General features: G+C 59.3%; 2 protein-coding genes across 7 annotated transcripts; one reads left to right on the forward strand and one right to left on the reverse strand.

Moving 5' to 3' along the window:
* Positions 1-135: 135 nt before the first annotated feature.
* On the reverse strand, positions 136-8,083 carry BORCS8 (BLOC-1 related complex subunit 8). Its single transcript, XM_086767496.1, has 5 exons — positions 7,999-8,083; positions 6,528-6,640; positions 2,107-2,171; positions 1,593-1,700; positions 136-675 (listed from the first exon to the last, which is right to left on the reverse strand). The coding sequence occupies exons 1-5, from the start codon at positions 8,033-8,035 to the stop codon at positions 633-635; spliced, it is 366 nt and encodes a 121-aa protein (XP_086623622.1). The 5' UTR covers positions 8,036-8,083; the 3' UTR covers positions 136-632.
* A 728-nt stretch (positions 8,084-8,811) lies between these two features.
* On the forward strand, positions 8,812-13,692 carry RFXANK (regulatory factor X associated ankyrin containing protein). 6 transcript variants are annotated; one of them, XM_086767423.1, is made up of 9 exons: positions 8,812-9,306; positions 9,504-9,581; positions 10,301-10,381; positions 10,665-10,730; positions 10,905-11,005; positions 11,973-12,098; positions 12,597-12,702; positions 12,863-12,943; positions 13,318-13,692. In XM_086767423.1, the coding sequence occupies exons 1-9, from the start codon at positions 9,120-9,122 to the stop codon at positions 13,677-13,679; spliced, it is 1,188 nt and encodes a 395-aa protein (XP_086623549.1). In that variant the 5' UTR covers positions 8,812-9,119; the 3' UTR covers positions 13,680-13,692. The 6 variants fall into 6 exon arrangements, with proteins under 6 accessions (XP_086623549.1, XP_086623547.1, XP_086623550.1 ...); XM_086767421.1 differs by having other exon boundaries at positions 8,989-9,306; positions 12,597-12,663; XM_086767424.1 differs by having other exon boundaries at positions 8,989-9,306; positions 13,310-13,517.
* Positions 13,693-13,935: the final 243 nt, after the last annotated feature.

Below are 13,935 nucleotides of genomic sequence, written 5' to 3' on the forward strand. Positions count from 1 at the left end.
GAGGCTCCAACTCTGCCTGTCTTTGTTTTGCTCTGTGCCCTTTGAAATGTGCAGAGCCAGCAGGCTCCAAGAACCCCTAGCCCGAGCGAGCAACAGGGGAAGGTTTTAAGACAGAACTTTCTTGTTTTTTTCTTATTATTATTGTTCTCTCCAAAACCAAATTCAGCAACTCCCTGGCACACACACAAAAATCTCTCCTTGCAGAATATCCTCTGAACAAAGCTGAAGTGGGCCTGCATTACGTCTTTACACAGCTATCTACAAAGCACAAAGCAAGACCCAGTTTTTCTGAGTTTTCTGCGGCCAAGAGGTAGAGAGAAAAATGCCCCATAGCAACACACCATTGAGAAGAACCAGAACGGACAAGCACAGAGCCACCCCACTTCCCTTTTGCGGAGCGCTGTGGGGAGGGACACAAGCGCCCCCCAAAGCGCCCCACAAAGGCAGTCCTGATGCCAGTGGCAGGATTTGCCTGCTCAGGAGCAGCGCCTTGTTTCTGGGAAGGAAGAGGCAGGCAGGGGCCTCCGTGCAGCTTCACAGATCGAGCAGGTGGTTCCTCACTCCTCCCCGTGCCTGGAGAGCAGAGAGCTGGGCTGGAGAAGGTGGCAGAGGATGGCCAGTCTTGTCTGAAGTCAGGAACTGGCTGGAGGATTCTTGGCTTGTGGGGCAACAGTGCTGTAAAAAGAAAGAGGCAGTCACACCCAGCAGGCAGGCAGAACACCAGCAGCCGCGAGAACGTGAAGAACCAAGGGCTCCCTCAGCCGAGACCTCACTGCTTGCAGCGGGAGAGCAGCTAAACAAGCACACCTTTCAGCGCGCTGCGCAGACTGCGGAGTGGCACATGCCAGCCCCCACGGGCATCAAGCAGCAATTCTTGCAGCCACGCCACCGTGAAAACCACTAAAAATGCTCTGGCCTGCACAGAGCGTGATGCTGACACGTGGTCAACGGGGAAAATACAGAACCTGAACCAGAAGTGTCTAAGGCAGAGTCATTCTGCGGAGACAGAAGCTCTCTGTTCCCCGGGGTGCATTTATCAGGGATGGACATTTGGGAATTTTCTCACTCCTACCCAGACTCCCATACCAACACCGTTCGCAGGACAGACAAATGCACCAGACTCAGACGATCTGCTGGGAGATGTTTCAGTAGCTGTAATTCAACTGCAAACATACAAAACCACATCATCTCTCCACTACGTCTGTCAGCACCGCTTGTCTCTGTGGGACTCTGCCCGGAGAGCCACGCACACGACAGAGCAGCACTGAACGCAGCCTCTCACCTACTCCATCTCGGTACCATCATCTCCCTCCAAACGCCTTTGGCACAAAGATTTCACATACTACACAACCAAGCACCCTTTTTAAACACGGAAATAAATTATTTTCCAGTTACCCTTTTGTAAACAAGGTTATTTGCTTCCCAGTAAACAAAGCCAGGTGACCACTGGAAGGCAGGCAGCACGCTCTTTCAAGGAACAGCCTAGAATCACATTTCTGAGATAACTGCACTGGGCTGCGGTACGTCACCAAAGCCTCTGCCAGCCGGAGCGGTTGCTCAGATAAACAAGCAGTGTCACATCTCCTCGTTACCTGCGGCCCTGAGCGGCGTTCAGCTGATCCTTCATGGCTATGGCGTGTTTGAGCAGGCTGTCGATGCTCTTGAAGTACACGCTGCTGTCAGTCATGTTCTTTATGGCACTGAAAGAGAAGAGCGGGGCAGGAAGGAGACAGGAGACCGGTTAGCATTTCCGGAGGCACCGTGGTGTTAGAGCACACAGCCTCTGCCAGAGCGGATGGTAAATAAGAAACCTCAGCGCCAAGGCTGTACGTGGCGCATTGCATCTCCACACGCTCGTGAGCTGGTGGGTGCATTTATTGCAGGAGATTGGCAGGTCTGCACCCCATGCAGAAACGGGGAAAAACTGGCACACCCAAAGCGAGCCATGAGACTCACGGGGATGGTTCAGAGCGCTGCCTCGCACCCTCGCCCTGACCGTGCTCTCTGGCTCAGAGGCCTCAGGGAAGCGCAGGCAGCCTCTACTTTTTTTCTCCCACAACACCTCCGCCTGCGCACACAACCCTCCTGCCTGGAGGGGTCCCGTACCTGCAGGCGTACTCCACCGTGTAGATGGCTCCTTGGCTTTGCTCCTCCCAGCTCTGCATGTCGGACTGAAAGAGAAGAGAAGAGAAGGCCGCGTCGTTAGGCAGGCACTGGCCAGACGCAGCGGCGCAGCCCGCAGCAATCGGCTCTGCCAGCCCTGCCCAAACGAGGCCTCCGGCTGCTTTTCACTGGAAATTGCATTTGGATGCTGTCTCCACACGCTCTGGGGTCCAGGTGCTACGCGCTAGCATTTCAAATAAACTTTATTGAGCGTATTTCTGGAAGGGCTACTAGTTCAGGCCAACGCTTGGGATACTCCGGCAAAATTCCCTGTTTTTTTAGGTGCTTTAGCCCACAAGGCAGCTGAAAGCCAGGGTCAGTCAGGCTCCACGCAACCAGGAGTGGTGCCAAGTGCCACAGGCCAGCCAAGATCTGAACTAACACAGCTCCTGCGGAGTTCAGCCCTTAGTCCTTCACGCAAAACGAGGGAAAATTTTATTTTGCAGCACTGAAAGTTCTCATTTCATTAGCCCTGCCGTTCATAAAACGTTTCCGCAGTCACAAGCGTCCCACTCCTTCAGCCTGCTCCGAAACTCTGGCGCCTGAGCCCCAGCAGCAGTCAGCACCGGGCCCTTCCTTCCACACACCTGGAAGGAGCCCTGTGAACTTCACGTGAACGCGAGCAGCACTGCCGGCAGCCGGTTCCGGCGTGGGACACAACTGTACGCTGTAGCTCCAAGAAAAGGGAGAACCAAACCAAGACGAATCACAGTGAAAGCGCAGCCGAATTCAGAGGCGTAGCTCAACAGGTAACTATTTCAGAAGTCCTGAAGTAGTTTGTGCACTCTTGAAAAATACGTTCTCACGGGAGCTAATTCTGCAGTCTGTTCTGCTGGCCGTAGTTACCAGCCAGAGACAATCCGAGGGCTCTTCTGCGAGGGAAGGAGGGCGGGCGGGAGCTCGGACCGCATCCAGAATCACCCGTTCTGCTGTTCAAAGGCTGCCCTCCAGCAGGACGCTGGACCACATGGCTTCAAACGACAAAAGAAACAAGCCTCTGCACGCAGGGCTCTAGGCAGTTCTCTGTGGGAGAGGGTCCTGCAACGCAGGACTCGCAGCCCCAGACACCGCGCTTGTCCCAGAGTCCAATCCCGTTTTGCTGGATCTGTTGCTGGGAACGTGCATGCAAAGGCAGCTGCAGAAGGCGCAGAAGCTGACCTGCAGCTCCTCACCCTGCTCTCCCCAGGAGGTGCCAGCTGATCTTTAACAACCACCGAGACCCCAACGTCGCACTGGCTCAGTCGTGTGTGTCACAGCCGCCCACCCGGGGTCCTGCTGCCTCCGAGCCCAGCAGATTTTAATCATTTCCTGGTATCAGAGCCAGAGGTGTCTGTTCCCAGCATTCCCACCAGTTCCTGGGATTTTCATGTCCTGAATTAGGAACAAGGGTCTCTCCCTAGAGCTGTCACTTCTTAATCTGTTCTTGATGTCCTTTCTTAAATTCCCAGGATGTGCCCTCGGATGCACTTTAAGACCTAAAGCCAGCTGTTAGTACACAACAGCACTAACGATTCGTTACCGACGCTCAGAAGTAAATTACCGAGGAGATACAAGTTCTCAAAAGATCAGAGGAAATCCAGAAAGGCTGCTCTGTGCGGAGCGGGGCTGAGCAGCGCAGCTACAACACGCGGAGGTGGCGAGGGCCTTGCTTCGCACTGTCTCGTATCAGAGAGTCTGAGATGGTGAGGAACGAATTAAGATGATTGTTTTATCACATCACAGAAGGTTGCTTGTCGTGAAGGCCTGGAGGTGACCTCTTTGCAGAAACTTTTCTCCCAGCCCCTTCCCTCCCAGTTTTTCCTAGGTTTAATCCCCCTGGAAATTCCAAAGGCTGCATCTCAGGAGAACTCAGCCAGCCAGAGATGGAGCTGCTGTGTGGCTGAAGGAAAGCTGGAAAACACAAATAAATCCTCTTTCCTTCAGGACTAAGCTACCTGAAAACAGATCCACACATAAGGTTCCTTTTCCTTCTTTTCCGTTCAGAAGAATTAAAGCCACACCTCACTTTAATGCCTTTGCTCTGATGCAGATAAAACCTGACAGCGTTTCCACAGAGCGCAGCCCTGCTGACACCCTCCTGTTCCAGCGTCTAGCTACAGCTGATGGGCTTTGGCAGAGCAACCCAGAACGTCCATCCCCACCTGGCTGAACGCTCTGCTGCGACAACGGCCCTGCGCACATCCCCTTCGCCTGGAGTTTGGCTGCCTGGGCCCAAGGGCTTGGTGCGGCCAGCCTGTTCACTGCAAACAGCACACCTGAAACTGGGATAAAAGGAGAGTGGGATGAAGGACAACGGAGAGAGTGTGGCCACATCCCTGGCAGTGCCCAAGGCCAGGCTGGACAGGGCTTTGAGTGACCTGGTCTAGTGTAAGGTGTCCCTGTTCACGGCAGGGGTTGGAACTCTATCTTTACAGTCCCTTCCAACCCAAACCATTCCGTGATTCTATTCCAGCAGCCTGGCAGCACAGTCAGGACACTGGCCTAATGCTTAACCCTCCCAGTTCCTACCAGCGACTGGTTACCAGCAGGAAGGAGAGTATGCGCCCAAACACGATGCTGCAGCCTTGGAAAAAAAAAAAAACAACCAAAAAAACAACAACAACAAAAAAAAACGAGCTCCAGAGCTGACGAGGGTGGTGGAAAAGTCACCAGCAGCAGGTCTGGATCTGCTGTTGTCCAGCTGCCACAAAGAATTTTCTTTCCATGTGCTGCCAGCTCTTGCCACATCAGCGCACCACTGCACACAGCCAGGCACCAGGAAAGCAGCTAAGGAGCTGGAAGAGCCTGTGCACCGGGCAAAAAGAAATGGATGAGAACAGCAACACCTTCAGGCAACCTCAGGAAATGGTTTTTAACACCAGAGAGGCAAACAGGTACTGGGGTGGCACTGGGGCAGCGCCCTGGGGAAGAGGGTGCCGCACGGCCGGTTCAGCTTTGTCCTGAGGCGCACCGCTACCGCGGGGAGCGCGACGAGCTCTTCCTCGTGCGCAAGGGCAGCGCTGCCGCAGCTGCGGCTGGCGGCCGGGGCAGGAGGGAGGCTGCGAGGCTCTGCGTGAAGGCAAAGAGCAAAGGTGTCTGGTGCTTGTGACAGCTGCAGTCACACAGGGGGACGCAGCGTCCCTGCGTTAGCTGCTGGCATCTGCAGGACAGCACGGCCTCCTTCTTCACAAGAAGAAAGTGGGAAGCAGCAGCAGCAATTTTGGTGACAGAAGAGAATTCTCTGCGATGGCTGCAGCTAGGAAATGAACTTAGCTGAGCCAGAGAGTTTGCAGAACACCGTGGATAAGTGCGATGAGCAGGGAAAATGGGAGAATCAAAGGTTTGCAGAGACCTTGCCCAGCACAAACCCCGCTGCCCCACACCACGTTCTGTGTCCGGCACCTTCACTCGGCTGCCACTTCCATGAATTCTTCTGTGCTGCCCCTTGCCCTCACCCCCGGTACGCACCGTCCCGTGATGGAAGCTGATCTCTTCCCTCTGCGTGACTTGTCATACAATTTGCTCAATTTCCTTTTGTTCGGGCCACGCTCCCTGAAACTGGGACTATCTTGATTAAATGAAAGCAAGCGACAGCTCAGGAATAATCTTACAAACCTGTCTGCTGCATGCAGCGATGCAGCGGCATCAGCACGTGCTGTACATACGCATACGTCTCTATACACCTACCACTGCGTGCAGACACGTATATAAAGCGTTAATAAATAATTGAATAATAAAGTGTCACCATCCAGGTTAATTTGGAAACCAGGGCTGTAAAGCAAAGGTGAAAAATGGGGCCTGACAGTGCATTAGCATAGACACGAAGCAGTAATCTATTCATGAGACATCACTCCTAATGAATCACGACTGGCAGGAGAGGGAGGAGGACAAGGCGGCTGGCATTAACGTATCTGCGCTCCGTGCTCTGGAGGAAAGCAGGAACACAGCTGTGAGATGCTATTCATTATCCTGCCTTGCCTCATGTGGGCTCTTCTCACTTGTTTCTTCATGCTCCCCCTCCCCTCACCCTGCCCCTTATTTTATGTAGGGAAGAAAAACCTCACGGCGCAGGCAGTGGTAATAAGATTTACCATCTCCCTCCTCCCCTTACAAAACTGACTGCTTGTTTTTCTTTGTCTCCACGCACAAGTCAAGCTGTGCAAGCATGGCATTGGGGCTGGACTCTCAAGTTTTCTTCCTCCGGTCCAGAGGTAAATTTGCAACGCTCCCTCCAGCTCAAATCAGGGCACCATGGCACCTCACACCCCAAATCCCTCCTTCCCATCCCCTGTGGGAGCTGAAAGGGGGACGAGGTGTCAAGTCAGGAAAACGGCTTGTGCCCGACAGCGTTCCAGCTTCGGAGCCTGAAGCGAAGCGCGACTCACCTTGTGCTGCGCGAGCTCCGGCAGGGATCTGCGCACATGCTCCTGCAGCCGGTACAGCGCCACGGAGGGCTCGTTGGCCAGGACGTACATGCTCTCTGTGAATTTGTCTGTAACTGCAACACGAAAAAGAACAGTTACAGAAAGCGGGGAGCAACAAGGGGGAAGGAGGGGTTGGAAAGAGCACCACGGTCCCATCCCCAACACAAAAACAGAGAGCTCAGAGCAAAAGCCCACTCATTTTTTGTAACTAGTCTGTTAACGGGAACACGAAAGCAAAACCCCACTGAACAGGCAGTTCCGTTTCCCCTCTCCACATAAGGGCACCTGCAGCCAGCGGCGAGCTGGGCTCCCGCCACAGACAGACCAGCCTGGGATGCCACCGTGGTCCCCTGCCAGCTCTGGTCATTCTGGTTTCAGGGACCACATGGGTCACGCCCCTCACTGGGCCCTTTCTGGTCAGTTCGGAGGGTGGCAGGAGACGAGCAGAGCCCAGCAGCGGCCTGGCTCCCGCTCCTGCGCCTGCAGCCAGCCCAGCTGGCCAGGAGCACTGGCACCTCTCGGTCCGGAGCCTCCCTGGCTCATTACTGGCCGTCCGGGCTCCAGCTCTCCCGCATCCCAGCCCCTCGCCCGCTGCAGGGTCCTTCTGTCGCTCCCCTCCAGACACCCTCCCCAGGCGACATCCTAAAAAACATCCACGGAGGAGGACACGGAGGCCAAAGAGCGAGGCTTGGGAAGCTCCAGCGCCGTTCCGAGCTGCCTGCTGAGCCGCTTCCCCTCCCTCCACCCCTCTTACCCCGACCGGGCCGCCCTGCGCCAGCTGGTGCTTTGCACAGCTGCATCACGGCTGTGATGTCCCTGCGGCTTTGCGAGGACACCGACAGCTCCTCATAACTGACGGGCACAAAAATCAGAGGTTGTCTCGTTCAGTGCCAGGGGGGTGAATCGGGGAGGGCACTCACCAAGCTGAAGCAGAACGCTTTCCACCTTCTGCAGGTGGAAAATAGCTTTTAAGGAGAATTATACTCTCCTGTTCCCTTCAGAGCTTCGGTTTCAGCCACAGCTGCCCAGATACCACAGCTCTGTTGCGCCAGCAGACAGGCCGAGCCTTCCGAACGCCAGCAGACCGTTCCGGGACGGCCACAGCCGCCGGGACAGAGCTGCAGCCCGGCCGCCCCTTCGGACACGGGTCACCCGCAGAGCCCCGCGGGGGCCCGGGGAGGAGGGGACGGGACAGTGCAGCTCCCTGTGAGGGCCAGGCTCCGGGGGGGGGGGGGGAGGGGGGGGACGGGGCACAGGGCCAGCTCTGCCCTCCCCGAACGGCGGGGTGCTGCCGGGGCACGCCGGGCCCTACCCCGCCGCGACTCAGCCTGCGGGGCCTTTTCGGGCCCCGTCGGAGCCGGGCCCTGTCGCGACCGGCCAACCTCACACCTGCAGAGCCCTACCGCGACCGGTGCCCGCGGCCCGCTCCCACCTTTCTTCACCTTCAGCTGCATCTCCGGCTCCTCCATGGCCCGCACCGCCGCCGCCCGTTAAACCCGCCCCGGCCGGAAACCGCCGCGGCATCCCCCGCCCCGCACAGAGCCCCGGCTGGAAACATCGCCTCAACGCGATCGTTCCGCCTCAGCCCCCCCGACGCCCCCCGCGGCCGGGTGCTCCCCTCGGGGCTCTCCCCTCACCCCGAGGCCGGGCCCACATCGCGGTTGGGCGGCGGGATTGTCCCGGGGCGGCCTTCCCCCGGTCGGGCCACTGCGTCCACGCTGCCCTGAGCCAGCCCAGACCCCCCCGCGGTCGGGGGGGGTGGTGGTGTTAAAACACCGCGATCGCCCCTTTCCTCGTCGGTGCCCCACTCGAGGTCTGTGTGTAGAGCCTTCGGGTGGGCGAACACCTCAGGCGCCCAGCGCTGGTGCCCCCCCGGTGCCGCACAGGGGAGTGGGGTCACCGCCGGGCACCTTAGACCCGGGATCTCCCCCCCGTGGACCACCCCCCCCCCCCCCACCCCGGACTTGTCCCCTCACAGCCCCGCCACCGCACCATGGGTCTGCGGGACCGGAGCGCTCCCGTCCCCAGCGCCCGGGCGGCCGGAGTCGCTCTCCTCAGGCAGGACATGGGCCCCCGTGCGGGACGAAGGACAAATTTGGGGGGGGGGGATGTCCCCCCCGCCATGTCAGTGGGACCTGCTGCCCCTTGGCCACCGCCACGGCCGCCCCGTCCCCCGACGGGGACTGTCGCTTTAACGCCAGGCGTCCCGCCTCGCCCGGCCTCCGCGCCGTCAGCGGGCAGGTGGAGCCGGACGGGGGCCCCGCCGTGCCCCCCGCTCCCCGCGGGCGGCCCCCAAGCCCCGCCAGGCCCGGCCCGGCCGGGCCGGAGGAAGGGGAAGTGCTGGGGCAGGAGGCGGGAACGGCGGCGCGGGGAGTCCGGCCGGGGACGGCGGGCGGGACCCCAAATTGCGCTGCGGGCGCCGGGGGGAGTTCGGCGGCCGCGAGCGCTTGGTGCTCGGGGAGCCCCCCCGCCGACCCCCGCCGCCCTCTCCGTCCCGGGACGTGTCCCCACCCTTTCCCCCTTCCTCGCGCGGTGCTGTGTGGCAGCTGCCCCATGGAGGGTGCAGAAGCCGTCGCGGATCTGGCGGAGACCCCCCCGAACGACAGGGGCACCCGGGAGCAACGGGAAGAGGGCGAAAACGGAGCGGAGGAGCTGGCGGGGACCAGGGAGACGGGGGACGGAGCCCCCCCAGCGCGTCTGTGGCCGGACCAGGACCCGGCACGCGTGGACCGCGGGCTCGGTGAGTGCCGGGGACGACGGGGCGGCGGGAGCCGGGATGCTGCAGCGTCTGCCCCCCTCTAAGTGGGACCAAGGCGCCCTCCGCGCAGGGCCGGGGTGCACGCGGGGTGCTTGCCGTGCCGGCTGGGTCTCGGTGGAGCCCAGCCTGCGCCCCAGCAAGCGGGACCGAGGTCCCTCACGGCCGCCCTTGTTTCGCAGGGGGAGCAGGCGCGGTCCCAAAGCCCTCGGCCGCCTCGACGGACAGGCAGAGGAGCCCCGAGCTCCCCGCCCTTGACAGTGAGTGGTGCAGAGCCGGGGGGGCTCCCAGATGCTCGGGCGCAGCCCCAGGCGGAGACAGGCGTGGGAGAGGTCATCTGGGTCTCTCATCCCCCCAAAACAGCTAGAAAAAAAAAAAAAGTCTTTTACGGCTGCCAGTCCCTTCCAGGAGGTGGCCAGGCCAAGCCCAAGGCCAGACCTTTGTGTTGACTCGTGCCAGCAGTGAGAGGTCGCTGCAGCTCCGTGCAGGGGAACCGGAGATGGCGAACTCTTTTCCTACACTTTCCTAATTACACTGCAAATCGCTCCTTGAAAACACATCGAAATTTCCAGGTGGAGCTCTTCGAGGGTAGGAAATATGGGGATGAAGGTCAGCGCATCCCACAGGCTGTCCTCTGCAGCACATCGTTCGCAGTCATGCCATTAATGCAGACCTCTGCCTCCCGCGGTGCCCCAGGTGGACCCTGCCCCTCCGTGGGCAGCTGTTCCAGCTGTTTTATCTGCCCCGCTCAGCTGTTGGTCCCTGCACACTGGTCAACCTCAGTCTCCAGGCTCTTTTCTTGCAAGGCAATAATTCCTTTTTTGCAAGTCTGTTTTTTTTTTTGCCAGAGACAGGAGGGAACAGCTTCAGATAAGTCGCACGAGACCTGAGCTTTCCTGAAGCTCTTGGCCTCAAGTCAGTGTCCTTCGTCCCCGTGCAGGAGGAGACGTGCCGTGACTCTGTTCTCTCTCTGGAACAGGTTTTCCCCTGAAGCACTCGAACACGCTGACGAACAGGCAGCGAGGCAACGAGGTCTCGGCCCTCCCAGCCACGCTGGACAGTGAGTACCGCCGGGCAGAGCGGGCTGCGCATCCCAGACACCAATGCGTAGGGGGTGTAGAGGGAGCAGCGGGACGGGAGCCTCCCTCCATCTCCTGCTGCCACACTGTTCAGTGTCCTTCGGGATGGTCTTTCAGGCTGCTCCCTCCAGTGCTTTTTTTGGGACTCAGACAGGGGCTGTCCAGTCACCACCGCCCTGGGCTTGCAGGGACCCACCTGCAGATGGTGGGTGCTGAGCTGGGGAAACATTTTGTCCTGATGGGTGAATTCTTTCTGTCCCCCAGCGTTGTCCATCCACCAGCTTGCTGCCCAAGGAGAGCTCAGCCAGCTGAAAGAGCACCTTCGGAAAGGTACACGTCTCTTTGGGTTCTCAGCCCAGATCATGCAGGTCCCTCCAGGCCGTAGCACACCTTTTGATAAACGCTTGGCTTGGTTTTACAGCCTTTGTTGGGTTTGCTGGGGGGAGAGGGAGCAGAGAGGGCTTTATCCTTCATGTTTACGATGTCTCATCCACATTTGTGCAGGTGAGAACTTGGTAAATAAACCTGATGAGAGAGGTTTCACGCCGCTGATCTGGGCCGCAGCCTTCGGGGAGATCGAAACAGTCCGTCACCTGCTGGAATGGGTAAGGCCACGCTCACGCCGCACCGTCCCGGTACCGTCTCAGCCAGTCTCTCCCATGGCGCCAAACAGGACACGTTAGCAGAGCTAACGGCTCAAATGCCGTCGGATGCTGCTCCCCGCGGGGCTGTGAGCTAAGTCAGGAGCATGAAGAGCCTTATCTCACAGCTAGCAATAACTGTTTGTAATTAAATATCTGCTTATTGGTAATTTGAGATCAGGCTTATCGCTTGGGCCCTGTAATCTGCCAGCAAATGTGCTCACCGAGGCGTCGTTGCAGTTAATGAACTCATCGCTGCATCGTCCTCGAGTGCCGGCCTCGCAGCCGAGGGCTGTCTGGGGGGCGAGCAGGAGCCAGATCCTCCTGCGCTCTGCGTCACGCCGCTCCCCGAAGCTCAGTCCCGCATCCACGCGTGGCCGATGATCGGCGCGCGCTCACGCCACGCGAGCGCTGCCCGAACTCCGGCTCAGTGGCTGTATGAGCAGCAAAATTGCAATGCATTACCAGAGAGACAAACAGGACCCAAATAAGTGAGGTGAAGGACTGATAAAGGATGTAACGACGTCCAGGAGAGGCCCGTGGCTGGCAGGGCGCGGAGGACAGGGAGGTTTTCTAGGTCAATCAGTAAATGAGACGGTGGATGCTGTACACACCTCTAGACAGGGCCGGTAACGCTTAGTGGTGACGGGGAAAAGGGCTGAGTAACAGAACATCAGGCTGAGTTTACTGACACCGGAGAAGGGCTTTTAACTCCTCACCTGGGATGTCTGATGGTGGTTAAAGTACGCCCGGTAAGGACTTTGTTAGGGAGAGGTCACTGGGACTGCGCAAGCTGTCTGTGCCCCGTGAGGCCGTCAGGACCTGGCTCCATTGTCAGCCTCCCCCGGCGTACCCAGCGATGCTGTGCTGAGCGCGCCAGGCCTCAGCAGGGCCCCTTCCCCGCCGAGGCTGACGCCCGTGCCGTCCCCAGGGCGCTGACCCCCACGCGCTGGCGAAGGAGCGGGAGAGCGCCCTGTCCCTGGCCAGCATGGGCGGCTACACCGACATCGTCATCATGCTGCTGGAGAGGAACGTGGACATCAACATCTACGACTGGGTGAGTGCTGCCGCGCACGGGCTGCCGCGGGAACCGCCTCAGCGCCGGGAGCGGCACCAGCCGCCGGGCAGGGCTCCGCAAAGCTAATTTGAAAAAGCAGCAGCGAGCTCGCATCGTTCCGGGCTGAGTTCGTAGCAGTGCCCTTCTCCCAGCTGTTGCCCATGCTCGTGCGGTTGTTCCCAGAAATTAATCTGGATAATAATTTCAAATGGTTTCCTCAGTTGTTCACACTAGTGATGTTACCAGCCACGAGGAAACAGCGCTCAGAACTTAGGGTTGTCTTTAAAATTACACAGTTTAGAAGTTATTGTATTGCGTACAGAGAACAGAACCCGCACAGAGCTGCTCTGTGAGAAAACCCGCAGCCCGGAGCTGGGAGAGGGCGGAAAGGGGATCCCGGCGGGTCGGGGCCGTTCCGCTCCGGGAGAAGCGGGAGCTGCGTGAGCATGGCCCTGCTGCGAGACCGGCAGTGACGCAGCCCCTTCCCTTTCCCTGCAGAACGGCGGCACCCCTCTGCTCTACGCCGTGCGTGGCAATCACGTCAAGTGTGTCGAGGCCCTGCTAGGTAACGGGGAAGATCTGCGCTCAGTCCTTGGCCTCCTTGGTAACCGCCAAGGAGAAACCGAGCAGGCTGGCGGTGTCATGGGGGGCTGCCTGGCCAGGACGGGCACCTTTTGGGGGTCCCCTCGCCCCGTGCCTGAGCCGGAGGGGACGCCGCGTCGGCAGGGGAGTGCCGTGTCCTGATCTGCGCTGCCTGCTTGCAGCTCGCGGCGCCGACCTGACGACGGAGGCGGATTCTGGCTACACCCCAATGGATCTGGCCGTGGCCCTGGGACACAAGAAAGGCAAGTGTCCCCTCCGTGCCTGGCAGGGAGCCCTGCCTGCCCTCCCTGAAAAGCCTTCGGGCAATTCCCAGCTTCCAGCCTTGCTCAGAGCTTTTTTTGACCTTCTACCACAGCTCCCTGCTCTGCCAGGTAGAGAAACTGAGCTAGAGAAGTCAAGATGGGTCCCGTTCCCTTTGCTTCCCCTCCAAACCAGAGCTGTGCTGGAGATTGGGCTGGGACGGGGAGATGGGGACAGGCCCCTGCGAAAGGGGTTTTCCAGCTTCTCACTGGAAAACGGGAGCAAAATGGTGACCAGGTCACACCCACAGCGGTACCGGCTTCTCCCAGGCTTGGCTTCCCTGGCTTTCACGTCTCTCCCTCCGTTAGTCCAACAGGTTATAGAAAATCACATCCTCAGGCTATTTCAGAAGAAGGAGCTGGCGTGACGCGGCGGCTCGTGCTGCGCTGCTGCGGCACCAGCGCTTCTCCCGGCCGACGCAGGGCTCTCCTCCGGGACCGACACGGCCTCACCCAGCCGTCCCGAAACGGGCAGCGGCGCGACGCTTCGAGCAAGGAGTGCGCGGGGGAGCCCGGGAACTGCCTGCCTGGGTGGATCTGTGCCTCTCTGGGACGGCGGCACGGCCGCAGTGCCTTGAGCCCCGGGACGCTTGTTCCTCGGGGCAGCTGCGTTCCTGCCCTGTCCAGGCTCGGCTGCTTCGCATGTGCGTGCGTTCAGGTATCGCGTTATTGGAAATAAAATCTAAAGCAGCCACGTGGAGCCTTGTCCATTGTCACAGCTGCTGGTCCCCGATCCCAGTACCAGCTACTGTGGAACCGCGAGGGGAACTGGGCCAACCAACCCCTCCAAGGCCTGCACCCTTCCCGGTGCCCTGGTATTCCTCTTCGGAGCCATCACCTTGAAAGAGGGAAGCTCCCTCTCACGCCCGTCCGCTTGCCAAGCCCTCCCTGCACGCAGCCCTATAACCAGCCAGGGAAAAAGCCACAGGCAGGCG

The sequence above is a fragment of the Chlamydotis macqueenii genome, chromosome 26, assembly GCF_036417535.1.
Source record: "Chlamydotis macqueenii isolate bChlMac1 chromosome 26, bChlMac1.mat, whole genome shotgun sequence".
Lineage (NCBI taxonomy): Eukaryota > Metazoa > Chordata > Aves > Otidiformes > Otididae > Chlamydotis > Chlamydotis macqueenii.